The sequence below is a fragment of the Mesoplodon mirus genome (genome assembly GCF_964341445.2).
Source record: "Mesoplodon mirus genome assembly, chromosome: 4".
Lineage (NCBI taxonomy): Eukaryota > Metazoa > Chordata > Mammalia > Artiodactyla > Ziphiidae > Mesoplodon > Mesoplodon mirus.
In genome coordinates, this window is record NC_138979.1 from 50,496,575 (window position 1) to 50,519,345 (window position 22,771).

At 44.7% G+C, this 22,771-nt stretch overlaps 1 protein-coding gene across 1 annotated transcript; it reads left to right on the forward strand.

Moving 5' to 3' along the window:
* The first annotated feature begins 21,335 nt into the window (after positions 1–21,335).
* LOC309803264 (adenylate kinase 2, mitochondrial-like) lies at positions 21,336–22,436 on the forward strand. Its single transcript, XM_082619271.1, is given in 2 exon segments — positions 21,336–21,820; positions 21,824–22,436. Coding segments are annotated over 2 exon segments (552 nt in total). The 5' UTR covers positions 21,336–21,442; the 3' UTR covers positions 21,998–22,436.
* Positions 22,437–22,771: the final 335 nt, after the last annotated feature.

Below are 22,771 nucleotides of genomic sequence, written 5' to 3' on the forward strand. Positions count from 1 at the left end.
CACGTGCCTCAGTTTACTCATCTATGTGGGAGCCCTAGCTTGGCCTAGTGGTGTCAGCAAGAACCTTTCAAGAGACAGAGCTGAGTCTGGTTCCCAGCCATGTGCTTTGGTGGTTGTGTTATTTCACCTTGTGATCCTCAGTTTTCCTCTCTGCCTAAGGGGCAGCAACGCCTCCCTCATGCAGCGCTATGCGTAGCACCCAGGAACTCTTCTGTAAATGACAGGGAGAAAGGCCTGGGAACTGCATCTTTCCCTTGAATGGAGGATAAGAGAATTGGATTCCTTTTTATTTCCCCATTGAAGTTGTGCAGAGCGCCATGAAGACACAACATTGAACCTCAGCAACAACGTACATGGCCCACTTAACACGCACCTGCCATAAAAGGGTCTCATGTCTTCAACAGAGTCAAGCAACAACTTGCTCCAAAGACATGCGTTATCTTGATAATAGTTTCCTCCTTCCAGCAATGAAACTTTTAAATGTTGACCATTTTAGATAAATTTCTTTTATTTTACAGCAATTACCCATTATCCTGACTTCTTTTTTTTTTTTTTTTTTTTTTGCCGTATGCGGGCCTCTCACTGTTGTGGCCTCTCCCGTTGCGGAGCACAGGCTCTGGACGCGCAGGCTCAGCGGCCATGGCTCACGGGCCCAGCCGCTCCGCGGCATGTGGGATCTTCCTGGACCAGGCACGAACCCGTGTCCCCTGCATCGGCAGGTGGACTCCCAACCACTGCGCCACCAGGGAAGCCCTATCCTGACTTCTTAAACTGAACAGACTGACCTCCATGCAACCTCCACTGATGTCACAGGTCCCCACTATTATGCTGTGGAAAAGTGGCAGCTCTCTATTTGCCTTAATGCTTGGACCCCCTCCCTTCCTAGGCTCTAGATTTTTTTTTCTTTTGCTGCTATTGCCTCTGCCTTAAAAAGCAATCCTTATCACCTTCTAGTTGCAACAAAATCAGTGCTATAGGATTATCCAGTGCAAACTCCCTCTTTGAGAAATAAGAAGCAAATTTGGAGAGGCGAAGACAAGCCGCAGAGATAGTCTCCTCGAAGTGTTTAATCGACAATGGAATCGGAAGCCGAGGGAAAGAGCTTAATACAAATTTCATGGTAAATAAAAATCAGTAAAGATCAGATGAAAGTCTGCTGGAAGAATGGAAGCACGTGGCTTGAGTCCAGCCACTGTGTGTGGTACTTCCTTTCCAGAGACCCTCAGAAATCTTTTCTCTATAACCCTGGGATCAAGAGGGCTGAGGGAGCTGGGAAACTGACCTCCAGGTAAGAGAGGCCACCTATATGCACAGACACACACACTCCATATGTGCACACACAGATACGCACCCACACACAGATCGGGGAGGAGACTGGGTATCTATATGGGTTAGCTCAACGAAATAAGCCCATTTAACCCGTTTGGCTTAAACAGGTCTTGTTTTAAATGATGCACTTTGAGATAACCTGCAGGAGATCTGTGCACTGAATGTGTTAAAGGGCTTGAGAAATCTACACCCAGAGGGTAGTCAAATCCTTACTCTCATTTCCTGCCTATTCCAGCAACAACTGCCTCAAATACCTACTGAAGAAACCTGGCTTTTCTCTCCAATACCACAGAACGCCTGCCAGCCAAGGAACAAACATGAATACTTTAACAGCATCTCAAGAGTGTTCCCCCTTTGCTCCTTACCAACTACTGACAATCAATGTAAAAGTAATCCTAGTTTTTATTTGAAGCTATCTTGGCTTTCAAAGAACCTTCCAAAAAATGATTGATGCGATGAATTAAACCCATAGGGAACCCCTGCAATCTGCTTTGAATAGCAACAAATTCCTAACAATATCTTCAACGCCTGCAGCAATGAAATCTAATCTCTGATCTCCTAAAGGTCAAGATTTGCTGTCTGGTAGCACGGCTCAAGAGTAAATGCTCCCTACTGCTGTGCTAGGAGATTGCTTTGCACTCCAAACAATGTCAATTTTGTCCAAGTAGCTGCAGATGTGTCTAGCATTAAGTCAGAATGGTGTCAAGGGCCCTTCTTGAACACCGGCTGCTTCTCAGAGAGACTGGTCCTAAAGCCCTAGTCTATTACAGTCCATGCCCAAAAGGCAGACATTTAAGGCTTAAAGGAGGATGGAGAATAAAGCTGCATTAGATTTTTTAATGTTTCTGAGTCGGGAGACCCAGGGGAAGAAATCCTCTGGCTATCCAAATGTCCTTCCCTCTCCCCTCCCATCACCAACAGTCCTTTGGATTTCCTGATTAAGGTGCTGCCGCAATATCTATGAAGTCCTACCCTTGAGCTGCTTTCCTGATAAACGATTCATCACCGCTCTGGCCCATTCTAGCTACGGAAAAGCTATAATAGACTAATGCACCCATTACATTAGGAAAGGTATATGTTACAGGAAGTAATGTGCCAAGGGGAGGCATGAGGTGGGGGTGAGGGACGGAGATTGAACCAACCTCTGAACAGAGTACTCAGCGTAATGAAGTCTGCAAATGCATCAGTTCCTCCGTCCCCAGCCTTACGAAGAAGACATGCGCCCCCCCCCAACAAAATACACTTCTTTCGTTTGAACCTTTTTTTTTTTTTTAAGCAGGAAAACATTACAACTGATTTGAAAGCATTCTTAAACTAGAAGATCTGGATGAAGGTATTTCGGTTTCTAAAATTGGTAGGGCTGAGTGTAAATCAAGCAATAATTCCCATATTTTACTGAGAAAACTCATTCAGCAGTCACTCTGGAGTAATCAGTTTTTATTCCTTTCCTTCTGTGTTCTCTTCATCCTCTGTTAGCCTTGAAATAAGCAAATGTCTACCCGGGGAAGGCTGCCATGAGTTCCCATAGGCATGCCTTTCCCGTCTGTGGAAGAAATAGCTCTTAAGGCAGGGAATGTTGTTCCTTGTATCAAACGAAGGACTCTTTTTCTTTGGGGGCACATCTCACATTTTCACTTGGCAGCGTCCATGACCCAGGAGGAAGGAACATGCCACATAGTTTTCCAACCTTTCCTGAGTCTTCTCCTTAGCAAAAGATGAGTAACAAGTGGCAGAGGTTGCCATCAATTCATTCTGGATCATCTCTGTCCAAAACCACAGTGTTTTCCACAGATGAAATGTCATTTGTTCTGTGAAATCAACAAAGGAGGCGAGCCTAATTTCTCTGCATCAGGAAACGGGAGGTTATTGAAAACCCTGGGTTTGATTTTCTTCTACATCTTAGTCCTGGTTGCATCATGCTTTGGGCCTTTCTTTACTGTCAATAACTTGCAGTGGATGCCAAGCGCCACCTGGCAGGAATGCCAACTTAAACCAGGGGTGTAAGCTACAGAATCCAGGCAGGTAACACAAATGAGTGGAGGGAGGAGGTATAGAGTGAGTGGTGGGACCTGTGGTGACATACTCAGCTTGGAACCAAGTGTTGTCATGTAGAAATGCTTCCTTCCAATGCTGGATCATCTGGGTTGCTTTTTGTTTTTGTTTTGTTTGTTTTCTTGTTTTACTGAGAAGAGAAATCTGGATTTCTATTCTGGGAAAAATCTCCAGATTGTTGAATGTTGGCTCAAATTTCTAAAAGCATGGTATAGGCCAAACAAAATTCAGCTGCCTACCCCATCTAGCCCTTGGGATGCCATTTGTGATTTCTGCTTTAAACCCATTTACAGCTTAGCTTATTTGGGTAGTTATCAGACTAATTAGAAGTTTAATGGAGAGATCGAGAATGGTGGAGAGGCAGCATAAGATCTGCCTAAACTGGACCAGTTGTGGGGAAATCCAACCTGCATGTCCATGCAGGCCTGCAGATTGAGCAAATCCCAGGATTTAACCTATAGGAGTGGGTTCAAAGATTTCTTATTCTGGGCTTCCCTGGTGGCGCGGTGGTTGAGAGTCCGCCTGCCGATGCAGGGGACACGGGTTCGTGCCCCGGTCCGGGAAGATCCCACATGCCATGGAGAGGCTAGGCCCGTGGGCCATGGCCACTGAGCCTGCGCGTCTGGAGCCTGTGCTCCGCAATGGGAGAGGCCACAACAGTGAGAGGCTCACCTACCGCAAAAAAAAAAAAAGAAAAAAAAAAAAAGATTTCTTATTCTAAAAGTGGGGATATGGGCATACCAAAAGAGGTCTAAAGCTAGGGGATATAGCTAAAGAGGTTAAAAAAGGTGAACTGTAAACCACTATATACAGAATGGATAAATAACAAGGTCCTACTGTAGAGCACAGGTAACTATATTCAATATCTTGTGATAAAACATGATGGAAAAGAATCTAAAAAAGAATATATATATTCTTGTACATATAACTGAATCACTTTGCTGTACAACAGAAATTAACACAGCATTATAAATCAACTATACTTCAATTTAAAAAAAAGAAAGGTGAATTGTGAGTGTAGATAGCCCAAGGTCTAAACAAGGGATACTGCTATGCACTGAATGTGTGTGTCCTGCCCAAACTCATATGTGGAAGCCTGAATCCCCAGTGTGATACTATTTAAAGGTGGGGCCTTTGAGAGCTAACTGGGTAGGTTTGGATGAGGTCATGGGGGTGGAGCTGCCCATGGAATTGGCGACTTCTCTCTCTCTCCCTCCCCCACCCCCTCTCTCTCTACCATGTGATGATACAAGAAAGCAGTCATCTGTAAACCAGGAAGAGGGCCCTCATGTTGTCACCCTGATCTCACATGTCCAGCCTCCAGAACTGTGAGAAATAAATGTTTATTAAGCCACCCAGTCTACGATATTCTGTTACAGCTGCCCGAACTAAGACAGATGCTAAGCAGGATTTACCATACCTGCCAACTCCAACTGGCCAGGGTACTAGGTTGCTGAGGGGTTTGCGAAGCTGGGAGGAAAGAGTGCTAAGGTAGTGGTATCTCCAGTGCAGTGCCCTTGTTATCCCTGGTCTGAAACAGCCTAAAATTAGAGGGATTACCAGTTAGCTCTTCCTCGGCAGGCAGGGGTTCCACTTTCACCACATAACCATGGCCCCTCAGAATGACCCTGATTTGTTTTTTGTTTTGTTTTGTTTGTTTATTTAATTGGGGTATAACTGCTTTACAATGTTGTGTTAGTTTCTGCTGTACAACGAAGTGAATCAGCTATATATATATACACATATATCCCCCCCACTCTTGGATCTCTCTCACCACCCACCCCACCATCCCACCCATCTAGGTCATCACAGAGCACCGAGCTGAGCTCCCATACAGCAGATTCCCACTAGCTATCTATTTTACACATGGTAGTGTATATATGTCAATCCCAATCTCCCAGTTCATCCTGTCCCTGCCATGTCTGCACATCCATTCTCTGCATCTGCCTCTCCAGAATGACCCTGATTTGTATCTTTCAGTCATGTTTATAGTGATTCCATAGAGTACACCAGAATTTGGATTTATATCATGCGTTTTGAAACAATGCAGAACACCCGGGCCCCTGGCTGCCATCTTGGATTGCAGTGTTGTTCGCCCCACTTCTGCACAGGGCCCGCCTGAGCTGAGGTGTTGGTGGCAGCCACTCCACAGGAGGAACTCCAGTCGGAAGAGCCGGGTGCGAGGCCTCTGCACATAGCCCCCTGTGAGCAAGTGAAACCCAACTAAGCACAAAGGAAAAGAAAAAAAGCCATCTGAGAGCTGTGACTATTTTCAAGGCTACTGTTTTTCTTTGTGGAACACTGCCTTTGGGGCAAAACAAGGAAGAAGCAGGTGATTCTAAGGTCCAGCACAGAAGCAGAGCCACTGCAGGCCAGCTTCTCCAACTCTGAAGGCACTCCAGCCGTGTGGCTGACAGGGTCTTGGTGCTCCGGCCAGGTGTCAGGCCTGAGCCTCTGAGGTGGGAGAGCTGAGTTCAGGACATTGGTCCACCAGAGACCTCCTGGCTCCATGTAATATCAAACAGCAAAATCTCTCCCAGAGATCTCCATCTCAACTCTAATACCCAGCTCCACTCAATGACCAGCAAGCTCCAGTGCTGGACACCCCATGCCAAACAACTAGCAAGACAGGAACACAACCCCACCCATTGGCAGAGAGGCTGCCTAAAATCATAGTACGTTCACAGACACCCCAAAACACACCACCAGATGTGGTCCTGCACACCAGAAAGACAAGATTCAGCCTCATCCACCAGAACACAGGCACCAGTCTCCTCCACCAGGAAGCCTACACAAGCCAATGAACCAACCATACCCACTGGGGGCAGACACCAAAAACAACAGGAACTAAGAACTTGCAGGCTGCAAAAAGGAGACCCCAAACACAGTAAGTTAAACAAAATGAGAAGACAAAGAAATACGCAGCAGATGAAGGAGTAAGGCAAAAACCCACCAGACCAAACAAATGAAGAGGAAATAGGCAGTCTACCTGAAAAAGAATTCAGAGTAATGATAGTAAAGATGATCCAAAATCTTGGAAATAGAATGGAGAAAATACAGGGAACATTTAACAAGGACCTAGAAGAACTAAAGAGCAAACAAGGACTTCCATGGTGGCAAAGTGGTTAAGAATCCGCCTGCCAATGCAGGGGACATGGGTTCAAGCCCTGGTCCGGGAAGATCCTACATGCTGCGGAGCAACTAAGCCCGTGTGCCAAAACTACTGAGCCTGTGCTCTAGAGCCTGCGAGACACAACAACTGAGCCCACATGCCACAACTACTGAAGCCCACATGCCTAGAGCCCGTGCTCTGCAACAAGAGAAGCCACCACAATGAGAAGTATGCACGCCGCAATGAAGAGTAGCCCCTGCTCGCTGCTACTAGAGAAAGCCCAGACACAGGCACTAGGACCTGAAGCAGCCAAGAATAAATAAATATATAACATAAAATAAATAAATTTATATAAAAAAAGACCAAACAAACACTGATGAACAACAAAATAAATGAAATTAAAAATTCTCTAGAATGAATCAATAGCAGAATAACAGAGGCAAAAGAACGGATAAGTGACCTGGGAGGTAAAATAGTGGAAATAACTACTGCAGAGCAGAATAAAGAAAAAAGGAAGAAAAGAATTGAGGACAGTCTCAGAGACCTTTGGGACAACATTAAACACACTAACATTCGAATGACAGGAGGCCCAGAACAGGAAGAGAAAAAGAAAGAGACTTAGAAAATATTTGAAGAGATTATAGTTGAAAACTTCCCTAAAATGGGAAAGGAAATAGTCAATCAAGTCCAGGAAGTGCAGAGAGTCCCACCAGGATAATCCAAGAGAAACACAAAAAGACACACATTAATCAAACTATCAAAAATTATATACAAAGAACAAATATTAAAAGCAACAAGGGAAGGGCTTCCCTGGTGGCGCAGTGGTTGAGAGTCCGCCTGCCAATGCAGGGGACACGGGTTCGTGCCCCAGTCCGGGAGGATCCCACATGCCGTGGAGCGGCTGGGCCCGTGAGCCATGGCCGCTAAGCCTGCACGTCTGGAGCCTGTGCTCCACAATGGGAGAGGCCACAGCAGTGAGAGGCCCGTGTACTGAAAAAAAAAAAAAAAAAAAAAGCAACAAGGGAAGAGCAACAAATAACATACAAGGGAATCCCCATAAGGTTAACAGCTGATCTTTCAGCAGAAACTCTGCAAGCCAGAAGGCAGTGGCAGGACATATTTAAAGTGATGAAAGGGAAAAACCTACAACCAAGATTACTCTACACACCAAGGATCTCATTCAGATTCGACAGAGAAATTAAAAACTTTACAGACAAGCAAAAGCTAAGAGAATTCAGCACCACCAAACCAGCTTTACAACAAATGCTAAAGGAACTTCTCTAGGCAGGAAAGACAAGAGAAGGAAAAGGCCTACAGTAACAAACCCAAAACAATTAAGAAAATGGTAATAGGAACATACATATCGATAACTACCTTAAATGTAAATGGATTAAATGCTCCAACCAAAAGACATAGACTGGCTGAATGGATACAAAAACAAGACCCGTATATATGCTGTCTACAAGTGACCCACTTCAGACCTAGGGACACGTACAGACTGAAAGTGAGGGGATAGAAAAAGATATTCCATGCAAATGGAAATCAAAAGAAAGCTGGAGTAGCAATTCCCATATCAGAAAAAATAGACTTTAAAATAAAGACTGTTACAAGAGACAAAGAAGGACACTACATAATGATCAAGGGATCAATCCAAGAAGATATAACAATTGTAAATATTTATGCACCCAACATAGGAGCACCTCAATACATAAGGTAAATGCTAACAGCCATAAAAGGGGAAATCGACAGTAACACACTCATAGTAGGGGACTTTAACACCCCACTTTCACCAATGGACAGATCAACCAAAATGAAATAAATAAGGAAACACAAGCTTTAAATGACACATTAAACAAGATGGACCTAACTGATATGTATAGGACATTCCATCCAAAAACAAGAATACACTTTCTTCTCAAGTGCTCATGGAACATTCTCCAGGATAGATCATATCTTGGGTCAAACCTTGGTAATTTGAAGAAAACTGAAATCATATCAGGTGTCTTTTCTGACCAAAACGCTATGAGACTAGATATCAATTATAGGAAAAAAAACTGTAAAAAATACAAACACATGGAGGCTAAACTGCTACTAAAAAACCAAGAGATCACTGAAGAAATCAAAGAGGAAATCAAAAAATACCTAGAGACAAATGACAATGAAAACACGACGTCCCAAAACCTATGGGATGCACCAAAAGCAGTTCTAAGAGGGAAGTTTATAGCTATACAAGCCTACCTCAAGAAACAAGAAAAAAAAAAAGAAACAAGAAAAACCTCAAATAGCCTAAACTTACACCTAAAGCAATTAGAGAAAGAAGAACCAAAAAATCCCAAAGTTAGCAGAAGGAAAGAAATTATAAAGATCAGATCAGAAATAAATGAAATAATATACACTGTTAAAAAACTACCAACCATGCAAAGTCTGTTTTCCTAATACCTCTACAGAGATATTCCCTGTTTTTGAATTGTGTAAAGTATCTTTTCTCTTGAGTTTACCATCTCATAATAGATTAGGCACATTCAGCTGGCCTATTTTATCATTTACAGGATATATACTTTTATTTTCGTTTGCTGTTTCCCCATTACATGAGCCCTGCTGTGAATGTGCATACAATCTTTGGAGTTTATGGTCTGATCAGATGGATTAATCATATTAACTTAGGCTCCAAGAGAGCAATTTTATTGTTGCTAATAAATATTCTGAGTTCTAAAAAAAAAAAAAGAAAGAAAGAAATGAAAAAGAAATGAAGGAAATGATAGCAAAGATCAATAAAACTAAAAGCTGATTTTTTGAGAAGATAAACAAAATTCATAAACCATTAGCCAGACTCATCAAGAAAAAAAGGGAGGAGACTCAAATCAATAGAATTAGAAATGAAAAAGGAGAGGTAACAACTGACACTGCAGAAATTCAAAGGATCATGAGAGATTACTACAAGCAACTCTATGCCAATAAAATGGACAACCTGGAAGAAATGGACAATTTCTTAGAAAAGCACAACCTTCTGAAACTGAACCAGGAAGAAAGAGAAAATATAAACAGACCAATCACAATTGGTCTGAAATTGAAACTGTGATTAAAAATCTTCTAACAAACAAAATCCCAGGACCAGATGGCTTCACAGGAGAATTCTTTCAAACATTTAGAGAAGAGCTAACACCTATCCTTCCCAAACTCTTCCAAAATATAGCAGAGGGAGGAATACTCCCAAACTCATTCTACGAGGCCACCATCACCCTGATACAAAAACCAGACAAAGATGTTACAAAAAAAGAAAACTATAGGCTAATATCACTGATAAACATACATGCAAAAATCCTCAACAAAATACTAGCAAACAGACTCCAGCAGCACATTAATAGGATCATACACCATGATCAAGTGGGGTTTATCCCAGGAATGCAAGGATTCTTCAATATACGCAAATCAATCAATGTGATACCATATTAACAAACTGAAGGAGAAAAACCATATGATCATCTCAATAGATGCAGAAAAAGCTTTCAACAAAATTGAACACCATTTATGATAAAAACTCTCCAGAAAGTAGGCATAGAGGGAACTTACCTCAACATATTAAAGGCCATATATGACAAACCCACAGCAAACATTGCTCTCATTGGTGAAAAACTGAAATCATTTCCAATAAGATCAGGAAGAAGACAAGGTTGCCCACTCTCACCACTATTATTCAACATAGTTTTGGAAGTTTTAACCACAGCAATCAGAGAAGAAAAAAGAAATAAAAGGAATCGAAATTGGAAAAGAAGAAGTAAAGCTGTCACTGTTTGCAGATGACATGATACTGTACAGAGAGAATCCTAAAGATGCTACCAGAAAACTACTAAAGCTAATCAATGAATTTGGTAAAGTTGCAGGATACAAAACTAATGCACAGAAATCTCTTGCATTCTTCTACACTAATGGTGAAAAATCTGGAAAAGAAATTAAGGAAACACTCCCATTTACCATTGCAACAAAAAGAATAAAACATCTAGGAATAAACCTACCTAAGGAGACATAAGACCTGTATGCAGAAAACTATAAGACACTGATGAAAGAAATTAAAGATGATACAAACAGATGGAGAGATATATCATGTTCTTGGATTGGAAGAATCAACACTGTGAAAATGACTCTACTACCCAAAGCAATCTACAGATTCAGCGCAATCCCTGTCAAACTACCAATGGCAATTTTCACAGAACTAGAACAAAAAATTTCACAATTTGTATGGAAACACAAACGGCCCCGTATAGCCAAAGCAATCTTGAAAAAGAAAAATGGAATTGGAGGAATCAGGCTCCCTGAATTTAGACTATATTACAAAGCTACAGTCGTCAAGACAGTATGGTACTGGCACAAAAACAGAAATATAGCTCAATGGAACAGGATAGAAATCCCAGAGATAAACCCACGCACATATGGTCACCTTATTTTTGATAAAGGAGGCAAGAATACACAATGGAGAAAAGACAGCCTCTCAATAAGTGGTGCTGGGAAAACTGGAGAGTTACATGTAAAAGATGAAATTAGAACACTCCCTAACACCATACACAAAAATAAACTCAAAATGGATTAAAGATCTAAATACAAGGCCAGACACTATAAAACTCTTAGAGGAAAACATAGGCAGAACACTCTGACATAAATCACAGCAAGATCCTTTTTGATCCACCTCCTAGAGAAATGGAAATAAAAAGAAAAATAAACAAATGGGATCTAATGAAACTTAAAAGCTTTTGCACAGCAAAGGAAACCATAAACAAGACGAAAAGACAACCCTCAGAATGGGAGAAAACATTTGCAAACGAAGCAACGGACAAAGGATTAATCTCCAAAATATATAAGTAGCTCATGCAGCTCAATATCAAAAAAACAAACAACCCATTTCAAAAATGGGCAGAAGACCTAAATAGACATTTCTCCAAAGAAGATATACAGATTGCCAACAAACACATGAAAGGATGCTCAACATCACTAATCATTAGAGAAATGCAAATCAAAACTACAATGAGGTATCACCTCACACCAGTCAGAATGGCTATCATCAAAAAATCTACGAACAATAGGGCTTCCCTGGTGGTGCAGTGGTTGGGAGTCCGCCTGCCAATGCAGGGGACATGGGTTCATGCCCTGGTCTGGGAAGATCCCACATGCCGCGGAGTGGCTGGGCCCGTGAGCCATGGCTGCTGATCCTGTGCGTCCAGAGCCTGTGCTCCGCAACGGGAGAGGCCACAACAGTGAGAGGCCCGTGTACTTCAAAAAAAAAAAAAAATCTACGAACAATAAATGCTGGAGAGGGTGTGGAGAAAAGGGAACACTCTTGCACTGTTGGTGGGAATGGAAATTGATACAGCCACTATGGAGAACAGTATGGAGGTTCCTTAGAAAACTAAAAATAGAATTACCATATGACCCAGCAATTCCATTACTGGGAATATACGCTGAGAAAACTATAATTCAAAAAGAATCATGTACCAAAATGTTCATTGCAGCACTATTTACAATAGCCAGGACATGGAAGCAACCTAAGTGTCCATCGACAGATGAATGGATAAAGAAGATGGAGCACATATATACAATGGAATATTACTCAGCCATAAAAAGAAATGAAATTGAGTTATTTGTAGTGAGGTGGATGGACCTAGAGTCTCTCATAGAGAGTAAAGTAAGTCAGGAAGAGAAAAACAAATACCGTATGCTAATACATGTATATGGAATCTCAAAAAAAAAAAGGTTCTGAAGGACCTAGGGGCAGGACAGTAATAAAGATGTAGATATAGAGAATGCACTTGAGGACACGGGGAGGGAGGGGGAAGGGTAAGCTGAGACGAAGTGAGAGGGTGGCATGGACATATATACACTACCAAATGTAAAATAGCTAGTGGGAAGCAGCCACATAGTACAGGGGGATCAGCTCGGTGCTTTGTGACCACCTAGAGGGCTGGGATAGGGAGGGTGGGAGGGAGACACAAGAGGGAGGGGATATAGGGATATATGTACACGTATGGCTGATTCACTTTGTTTTACGGCAACTAACACAACAATGTAAAGCAATTATACTCCAATAAAGATGTTAAAAAAAAAATCCCACACGTTGCAAAGAACAGTTTAAAATATAGTCTAAAGTGTATGACTCAAATTCTGTAATTATAAATAAAAATACTGAGCGATAACATGTATAAGGATATATCGGCATCTCACTTGGCCCTTAATATTTAAGTATTAGAATTTTGTGAGTCTTTTTTCCACTCTTTGGAAATCCACTGAAGTGGATGCAGTAGGGCAGTACTCACATTCCCCTTCAACACTAGCAACTCACTTTGCCGGCTGCTGGGAGAGCTGGATACTGATGGCTTGCAGCTGAGTCCTCTCCAGGACCTGTCTTCAGCCACAGAGCTGCTCCTGGGTGCAGCCTCCATCAGTGGCTGCTCAGAGGAGGATACAAAGTCCAGACCTCTCTTACCTCACCTAGAACAACTCTGAAGGGCCATCTGAGTTCCAAAACTCCCATAAGATCACCTGAAGCCTCTGTTTCAACTACACTGCAATTCAATTCTCTTTTGCCCAATCCTTCTTCCTTCACTCTCCACTTGGCACATAAATCTCAGAACCTATTTCCTGGAAAACTGACATACAACACAGATCTAGTTGCAATATAGGAGAATAATAGAATATCAAAGATGCTGTATGCCAGGCTAATTTTAAATGGCTTTCATACTGAAGGAATAAAATTGCAACTTTAGGGAAGCAAAGAAGATGTTATGTAAATATTAATGAAAAACATTTCCATTTGTCCATAATATTCAGCTTTACCTATGTTTAGGGAATACATGCTCAATTTATTTAGGATGCCTCTTTGGTCATTTGAGGGACTCTCCCCACTCCAATGATGAGATTTGAAGAGCAGGTGCCAATTGCTGTGTCCAACTCCCAAGGCAGGAGTAGGCAAGTGACCCTGGCCTGGCCAGTCCTGGTTCCCCATGTCCTGTCTATAGTGATTAATCCAAGAGAAGGGCATGTGACCAAGGCAGAGCCAATCAGAGTCCTTCCATGGGATTGAACAGTACATACCAAGAAAGATAAGCTATGTCTTTCCTCTTACATCATAAGCTGTGATAATGTAAGCCTGGAGCTGCTAGTGGCCAGGTACCTCACTGCCCATCTACAGTAGAAGAGAATAAGGCCAACACACAGAGAGAAGTAGAACCAAGAGATGACAAGGTAAAGAAGACCAAGCTGCACGTGCCCTTGGATCCAACTGTGCTTGAAGTCAGAACTAACCTTGGCCAAACCAGCTACGTGAGCCCAAAATATTCCCCTTCATTTTGCTTAAGCTACGCTGAGTTGGGATGTCCATCCCTTGCAGCTGAAAGAATCCTTACGAGTTCACTGCATCAATCATCCAGTCAGAGACAGAGTAAAGCAAAACCAAATAACCACTCTAAGACATAACAGCAAAGCAGAGGTCCCTAGCATCAGAGCCCAGGAGCTCTACCAAATCCCAGCAGAGTAATGCAGCTGTGAAACAGAGAGGATGCATTCTGGGGAAGCTCTTTGTTAAAAGCTCCAACCTATAAGCAGAATTAATATAGGCAGAATATAGACTAGAACATAGGCAGAAATAAAACAGTGTTTGTGGTGTAAAAAAAAAATCACTGATGACCCCCCAAAACAAAAACAAACAGGACAATAAAACTCGTACCTGGTATTCTTAGAGGAAAGGAAGCTGTTGAGTTGAGGTCAGGAGAGATGGAGCTCAGGCTGAGAAGGCTGATGGCAGTGGAGAAAGTTCAGGTCCAAGTGGGCAGTCTGGAGGAAGGGGCTGTCAGACTCATGTTAGTGCAGGGCCTTCCACGTCAAGAAAGAAGTGGGCGGTAAAGGAGAGGCTGATGGGTTTACCCACGTCCCGCAATTCATAAGCAGAGGCAGATTGGCTGTGAAGCTGACAGAAATTAAACTTCAGTGCTCCTCCCTTGCAAAGGCCCTTCTAAGATCCTGTGAGGGGCTCTTGAAATTTATTTACTTGGTCATATGTGTTTGTAAAATTTGCAGAAGTAAGATACCTTAGCCAGAGTGGGTTAACAAGTGCTTTAAGACACTGTCTCTTTCTAACCTGATTTCCCCTCTTTCTTACTGATCCTCACATCACGTGGTATTAAGAGGTCATGAGCATCTTGGGGATCCAACTAAGGGGGAGTTGAATTGGGGATCCATTTCGACTGGGTTTGGTGGATTATAGTTATGAAGTTCAAGGTCTCTTCCATGTACAGTTATACCAGTATCGCTTATAGTCCTGCTGTAGGAAATGTCCTCCAGGAATACACCTATACACCGTGCTGGCTTATAAAGGTGCAGGGCAAGAGGTGCTACAGCCATGTCAGTGTGTCCTCTGCCACCCAACACCAGACATATGTGGGTAAGGAGGGAGAAATGCATTCTGAAATGGATAGAGCCAGAGCGCAGTTCCATGGAACATTCTTCCAATCATCAGATGTGGAAAATTCTAAGAACAGGATCTAGTGCTCATCACCACCTCATCAGAACAGGGGTTGCATTTCCTGTCATCAATAAACTCAGTAATTCAGGGGACACAATCACGGTACATTTTCTAAAATTTTGTTATCTGGATTCATAGCCAGTTGACTAGACCTTGTGCTTATTCAAGGGACTCGTTCTTTCCATATCTTTCTACCTGCTTGCTGAAATCCACCTGGTGCCTGGGATTCCTTTAACAGGAGTAAGAGAATCCTATTTTTCTACTATACAGCTTAAAACGCAAATATTTGATTTAGGGCCTCCCTGGTGGCGCAGTGGTTGAGAGTCGGCCTGCAGATGCAGGGGACACGGGTTCGTGCCCCGGTCCCGGAAGATCCCACATGCCGTGGAGTGGCTGGGCCCGTGAGCCATGGCCGCTGAGCCTGCGCTTCCGGAGCCTGTGCTCCGCAGCGGGAGAGGCCACAACAGTGAGAGGCCCGCGTACCGCAAAAAAAAAAAAAAAAAAAAAAAAAAAAAAAATATATATATATATATATATATATATATATATATATATATTTGATTTAATTAAATCTTCAGTGTAAACTGGTTTCATTTTTCACTGTTCGTAAGATGTGGGATGGGGAGCTGGTTGGGGGGGCGGGGGGTGGACCAAAGGATCAGAGCGGGGGAGGGGAAGAGCGAAGAGGAAGCAGGAAGGAGGAATGAGGGTGAGGACCCTTCCCACCTAGGGGAGATGGAAGGACACAGAAATGAAACAGGGAAGAGGGAACAACTTTACAGACTAGCAACTTCTGTCCCCTTACCTTCAGCGCGGCGGTGCCAAACAGGAGCTGTGTGTTGCAGAATGCTGGCATGCGGCTGCCAGTGCGGGGAGCACGGCTGCATGATTTATGAGGGGTTTTTTAGCACAGCCCCACATCCTGCAAAGAAGGTTCATTCCCTGGGGATTCGTTACTCAAGGAGCACTGTGCAAACACCACTTCCTGGGAGAGAGAGAGAGCACGAGAGGGAACCATTGTTTAGCGGAGAGAGAAATTAGCTCACAGCCGCAAAAGGAAACTCGCCTCTGTGTAGAACAGACCCCTTTGCTAACAACTGAACAATAAGCCACTTTCTTATGAAGGACTTTTGATATCTGCAAAGTAGATTCTGCTAACTAAAAAGTAGGTACTTCCTTCGAGCGTCTAGGCTTCTTGTGGTCAGCGTTTCCTTGGAAAGATGGAGTACTAGGCGGTGCTACCTAATTCCAGCCGAGAGCTGGACTCCAGCTGTTTATTTACATGAGTTGTTTGTGAATGTGAGCTGGTATACGTGAAAGAGAAAGATGGGACTTTTAGGGCAATGGTGTGCCACCCGTCCCCACTCCCCGGGACTGGCTTTCAGCCCTACAAGGGAGAGGTGGGGCCGGACATGGAGAGAGCTGCTTCCAGGAAAGGTGGTTTGAGGCTCCAAGTCTCTGCGGGGGCCTGGGAGACAAAGAACAGCACAGAGCTGGGAGAGGAGAAATGTCCTGGGCTTGGGAGCATCGCGAAGTCATGCCCTGGCCCAGATGTTGGTGACCTCCTGTGCACACAGGCAGCTGCGCTGGTGGCATATTGATGAGGGAGAGTCAGAGGAGTGGAGTAGGACAGAAGCAGACAACAGAATCATGAGCTGGAGGTCAAGCCAGCCTAGGAATCTCTTTGGCTTCATCCCCCTTGACTCACACCCTAATTCGACCTCACCATTCCTAAGACCAGGAAAACTGAGATCTCCTAGGAAAAGGAGGGAAGAGGTGGTGTTTCTCCCACACCTAAAACTAACCGCCTGCAGTCCACTCTGAGGACAGGAGACACTCCTGCATGGAGGGCAGCCCACAGTCACCTCATCACACCAGTCTCAAGGTAGGGGACAATCCAGTATGAGACAATGGGGCCTAAATACAGAGATACCAAAGAGGCGCATTTTAAGAGGGGACTTTTCTCTAGGAGACCACACTGAGAAGCCAATCCCAGCACCTTTGACTTAACCCCCCACCCTGGCAGGGAGAAGAGTTTCCTGAGCCCTTGTTTCCCAGATGCTAATCTTAGAACTCATTCTCCAGGACTGAGATTTCCAGCGGGCCTGTGGAATCAGACAGACCCTCCCACCCCCTGAAAAGTAACCCTGGGATTGAGCAGAGGACAAACCTCTTCCTTCTGTCCCCCAATCTCCTCCCCCTTGTGACATCGTTGCATCCATCAGGACTCTTATTGCCACGAATGGCAGAAACTCATTGAAACTGACTTCAGCCACAAAAATTTGCAAGGTGGGGTAGCAAGGTGGAGATGTGCTCATATCATTGAGATGTCCAGAGTCTCATTCATCTTTAGGCTTGGCTAAATCCAGGGGCTCAATGATTTCATCAGGACAATGTTTCTAGCTCTTGATAGCTCTCTTCTGTTGGGATCAAATGGTGGCAAAAATGACCCCAGCAGTTCTGTATTTTTATGGACCTGAGAGTCTGAAATTTCAGAAAGAGAGAGACTTTCTTTCCCTAAATGTAGGGAAGGCAAAAGTAGCAAAGCAGTTTCTTAATGGTCAAGCTTGGGCCATGTGGTCAGTTTTGAAACAATCACCATATCCAAGAGGATGGGAATGGGAATGGGACCAGCTCCACTTTAACACATGGACTGAAAGTGGGGGATGATTCCCCAATGGAAAACTGGGAAGTGCTCTCAAAACACGAGGGAAGGGCTTCCCTGGTGGCGCAGGGGTTGGGTGTCTGCCTGCCGATGCAGGGGATGTGGGTTCGTGCCCCGGTCCGGGAAGATCCCACATGCCGCGGAGCGGCTGGGCCCAGGGAGCCATGGCCGCTGAGCCTGTGCATCCGGAGCCTGTGCTCCGCAATGGGAGAGACCACGGCAGTGAGAGGCCCGCGTACGGCAAAAAACAAACAAACAAAAAAAAAACACGAGGGAAGAAAAGCTGGACAAGCAAAAACAGATATGCACTATAATTATTACTCATATAAGATCTAGTTTAAATGATCAGAAAGGTCAGGCTTGAAGGGGACAGGAGTTATCAAAAATACAACGGACACATGAAAGAGAGAGGGGGCATTCCATAGCTATTTTGTGGCAGCAGGAAGAATTAAATTATGGGCCAGCTGTGTTCACTCAAGTCTCAGGTCTTACATGGCTTCCACCAGCAAACAAAGCCACCCTCTTTTTCAGTCCCGCCCCTCTCCTCACTGGCTATCTGCATGAGTCATGGGCTGTCTATTCTGATCATGACAATCTTCCATGCTTATCGTCATCTTCTAGCTAGGATTGCCCTGTCCTCAGCTCCCTGAACAGAGGCAATGCTGGACTCTTCCTTGCCCGGTGGTAGCCACTGACTGGAGAAGAGATGGGCGCATGATACAAGAGTGTTTCATCTGTGGGCACCTCCATGAGATGCTGTGGAGGCAACAGCAATCAACAAAACCAATCAGACTGGGACGCTGGGAAAGTACCTAGTGGCAGCCTCTGATCTTGGTGGCTTTCTGCTTCCAGTACTAGTTCTAGTCCACATGACTCCTCACATTAACCACCACCCTATTTTTCTTAAGAGGGTCTTAGGAAGTTTCGCCACTTCAATTTAAACGTCTCTGCCAGAGGAACAACTCACTAAACCCTAGGAGCAGCAGCTCTCATTGTCCCAAATCCTCTCTGTGACAGGCTAAGTCACAAACCAGCGCAGAGGGGGACACCACGACAGCTGAATTCTCAACATTGTTTTCAGGAAACATGGATGCTCAGGGTGGCAGACAACACAGCGCACACACGGCGGGGGTTCTGTGCTATCAAAGGCATCTGTCCATAGAGCAAACTCTCTCCAGGTTGGGAGAATGAACATTCAAGAGGGTGGAAGGGAAAGGAGGTCAGGACCCCCAGCAGTGCACAGTCCTTACTCCAAGAGAGTGGCTCGTTAAAAACACCGCAGACAAAGCAAGATGGAAAGGTGCTTCGGGCTGCCTACCTTTGCCCTGGAACATAGGAACGCTTCAGAAAAGAAAAAAAAAGAATAAAAAAAAAGACAAAGCTATGGATAAGAACCAGTATAACAAATTAGAGAAAAAGCTATTGCTTCCAGCCGTATAATATATGAATTTTCTCTACTTGTCAGCTCCTCAAAAATGGAATCCTGAGTCCTTTCAGTCAACATCGAGCCTTTCCTGCCTAGTTAACGTTAATAGAGGGAGGCAGGGAAGAGGTGAGGGTAGCATTTGATAAGTGCTGGAGGAGCACTGCTTTAGAAAAGCACATTAACCCTTTTTGCCTGTTCCAGCTCCTGCGGGGGAGATGGAACAGGTGGGCTTAATTGGCTCTGAACAAAGCCCTTGAAATCCCCGGAGAGCTATGCAACCAGATGTCGCCCTCTGGCACTAAGTGTTAAAGAGGAGTCTTTGTAACGAGCCCAGCGGAAGGTGGATGGCAGATTTGTTTGAATGAAACTAAGCTTCCACTTTCACTTTAAGACATTTTAGGGTACCCCTCCCCAGAAAAAAGACAACAAGATACTTACAGTAAAAGTTTACAATTCCCGTTCTAAGTGTACCACATAAGGGGTGAAATGAAGTTAAAGGGCATCTTGTCAAAACAGCAATATCCATCACAATTGCTCCCCACCCCTCCATCCACCATCATGTTCCCTCTCACACTCCCTGATCTTTAAGGCTAGTTCACGTTTCTTTATGGTATTGTGGAAAGGCCACTTGGCCAGGAGACAGAAGTCCAAGACTTGAGTTCTGTTTTCATCGTATGCAATGTGTGTGATCCTGGGCACATCAGTTATTTACAATGAACCTTTGCTTCCTTCACCACCAAGTGGTTCTACTTTATGTCACATCTGCCTCACAGGATTACCGGAAGGACCAAATGTATTCATTTGCCTGACATTTGCTACACACCTGCTTTGTACTGGAATGTCATGAGGAATATGAAGGAATACGTATTTGAACTAGACTCAGTTCCGACCTTGGGAAACTCATTGGACAGCCAGTGTACAGGACTGTGCTCTGTAAACAGAAGAGCACTTTGCAAAGGGAAACCATTTCTGTTTCCTGTTATACAACCTGTTACTGTCCTCTAGATATACCCTAGATTTTGCCAAGCCCTTGTTCTCCCAGATAGTTTTAGTCTACTTCCTCTTGGTCCCAGCTTACTTACTTCTAAAGTTGTGGCTTCTGAATGAGCTCCCCTTGCAAGCAGAGAAGTTCCCAGTTTTTCTTCCAGGTTAATTTTTATTGAACATGACCTCTAGGAGGGTTAGCTCCTCTCCTGTGAGACTCTACTCTTGGGCCCAGGATAGATTCTCAAACCAAGATGAGCCAATCTGCAGACGTAGCCTCTATCCAGGAATTCAGAATTGGCACACTGAAAGAGGGACAGAAAGAAGCAGCCACGTGCAAGGGTGGCATGTGAATAACGAACTCCAAAAAGGAGATCCATCAGTTCAACAAGTGTGTCCCCAGAGCTGTACCAGTGACTGTCTGGGAGACCCCCCGCACTGTCTGTTTTATTTACTTTAGTAGGAGTGAGGTTTTGTTCCTTATGAACAAATGATCTGTCTGACATCCTGTCCCAGATAAGCATGGCCCTAGGACACCAGCCCTAGGCTGGCCTTCAACAGATGTCTGGGTTTAGCCTAGCAACGAACCATATGTCGTGCTGCAGCACACGTGAGGCTGTAGCCATGTTTTTAAATGGAAAACACAAAAAAGAATAAGCTATTGAAGAGCTAACCCACTATAAACAGAGTTATCCAGTGGAAAGAAGCAGCTGAAAAAGTGTCAACAACATTATCATCTGTGAAAAACATTTAACCCCAGTCAACAATTTTTTTTTTGTTTTTTGTTTTTTTTGCGGTACGCGGGCCTCTCACTGCTGTGGCCTCTCCCGTTGCGGAGCACAGGCTCCGGACGCACAGGCTCAGCGGCCATGGCTCACGGGCCCAGCTGCTCCGCGGCATGTGGGATCCTCCCGGACCGGGGCACGAACCCGTGTTCCCTGCATCGGCAGGCGGACTCTCAACCACTGCGCCACCAGGGAAGCCCCAGTCAACATTTTAAAAAGATAAAGTGCTGGTCCAGGCCATCAGACTGGCCTTCTGCTTCAGTTTACCTCATTACCTGTCACTCTGCCAGTATCACCAAAGTTGAGCGCTAAACTTGGGCAGGAGCTTTGAGGTTCCACTGGGCCCGTGCTGGGCACTGAGGATACAGGAGAAAATCTGTTCTCACAACAGCTCTCTGTAAAGTGGAAGAAACCTACGTTTAATGAATAATCACAACACTGTGACAAACGCAGCTTTAAAGATGTGTTCAAGTGTCCTGAAGGCATCTGGGCCGTGCTTCTGGGGCCACCCGGAACCGGCAAGGGTACCCAGGCACCCAAGTTGACTGAAAACTTCTGTGTCTGCCATTTGGCTACTGGGGACATGCTGAGGGCCATGGTGGCTTCTGGCTCAGAGCTGGGAAAAAAGCTGAAGGCAACTATGGATGCCGGGAAACTGGTGAGCGATGAAATGGTCGTGGAGCTCATTGAGAAGAATTTGGAAACGCCTCCATGCAAAAATGGTTTTCTTCTAGAAGGCTTCCCTCGGACTGTGAGGCAGGCAGAAATGCTTGATGACCTCAGGGAGAAGAGGAAAGAGAAGCTTGATTCTGTGATTGAATTCAGCATCCCAGACTCTCTGCTGATCCGGAGAATCACAGGAAGACTGATTCACCCCGAGAGTGGCCGTTCCTACCACGAGGAGTTCAACCCCCCAAAGGAGCCCATGAAAGATGATAACACCGGGGAACCCTTGGTCCCCTGATCAGATGATAATGAGAAGGCCTTGAAAATCCGCCTGGAGGCCTATCACACTCAGACTGCCCCGCTGGTGGAGTACTACAGTAAACGGGGGATCCACTCTGCCATCGACGCATCCCAGACCCCTGACGCTGTGTTTGCAAGCATCCTAGCAGCCTTCTCCAAAGCCACATCCTAGTAACAGAAGGCCAGGCGAGACTGCACCACTGCTCATCACCCTGCGGCATGATCCCTGCTCTTAGGTGCTGGGCAGAGGGGAGGGGTGGTCAAGGATGGAGAGGGAGATTGGTGAGGGCTCAAGAGGAGAATGGGAAGAGCAGCAGTGCTGTAGTGAAGCAATTCCTTTTCCATGGAGCAGGAGTCCTAAAAAGTATAAGCAAAGGGAAAAATTGATTTTTAAAAACACTGATTGGAAGGTATAAATAGAAACAGGGAGATGCAGTATTATTTCTTTTTTTTTTTTTTTTTTTTTTTTTTTTTTGCCGTACGCGCGCCTCTCACTGTTGTGGCCTCTCCCGTTGCAGAGCACAGGCTCCGGACGCGCAAGCTCAGCGGCCATGGCTCACGGGCCCAGCCACTCCGCGGCACGTGGGATCTTCCCAGACCGGGGCACGAACCCGTGTCCCCTGCATCGGCAGGCGGACTCTCAACCACTGCACCACCAGGGAAGCCCTGCAGTATTACTTCTAAGGAATCACGTTGTCATTTACTCCAGACTGGTGACGATATTTTTTAAAGCCAGTACCCTAAGACCTCAGCTTTTATCAGAACCTCATGTCAGCCCAGGAATGCAGGAAATCACACTGTCGTCCTGTCTGTCCTGTAGCTTGGAACAGGGCGGGAGTTGACTACTAACCCTGGTTCCCCATACCATAAGATCAAAAAGTCATCTCCCCATTTGAAAGAGATATAGAGTGTGTTCATGGGGGTAGGGGCTCAGCAAATCAGGTTT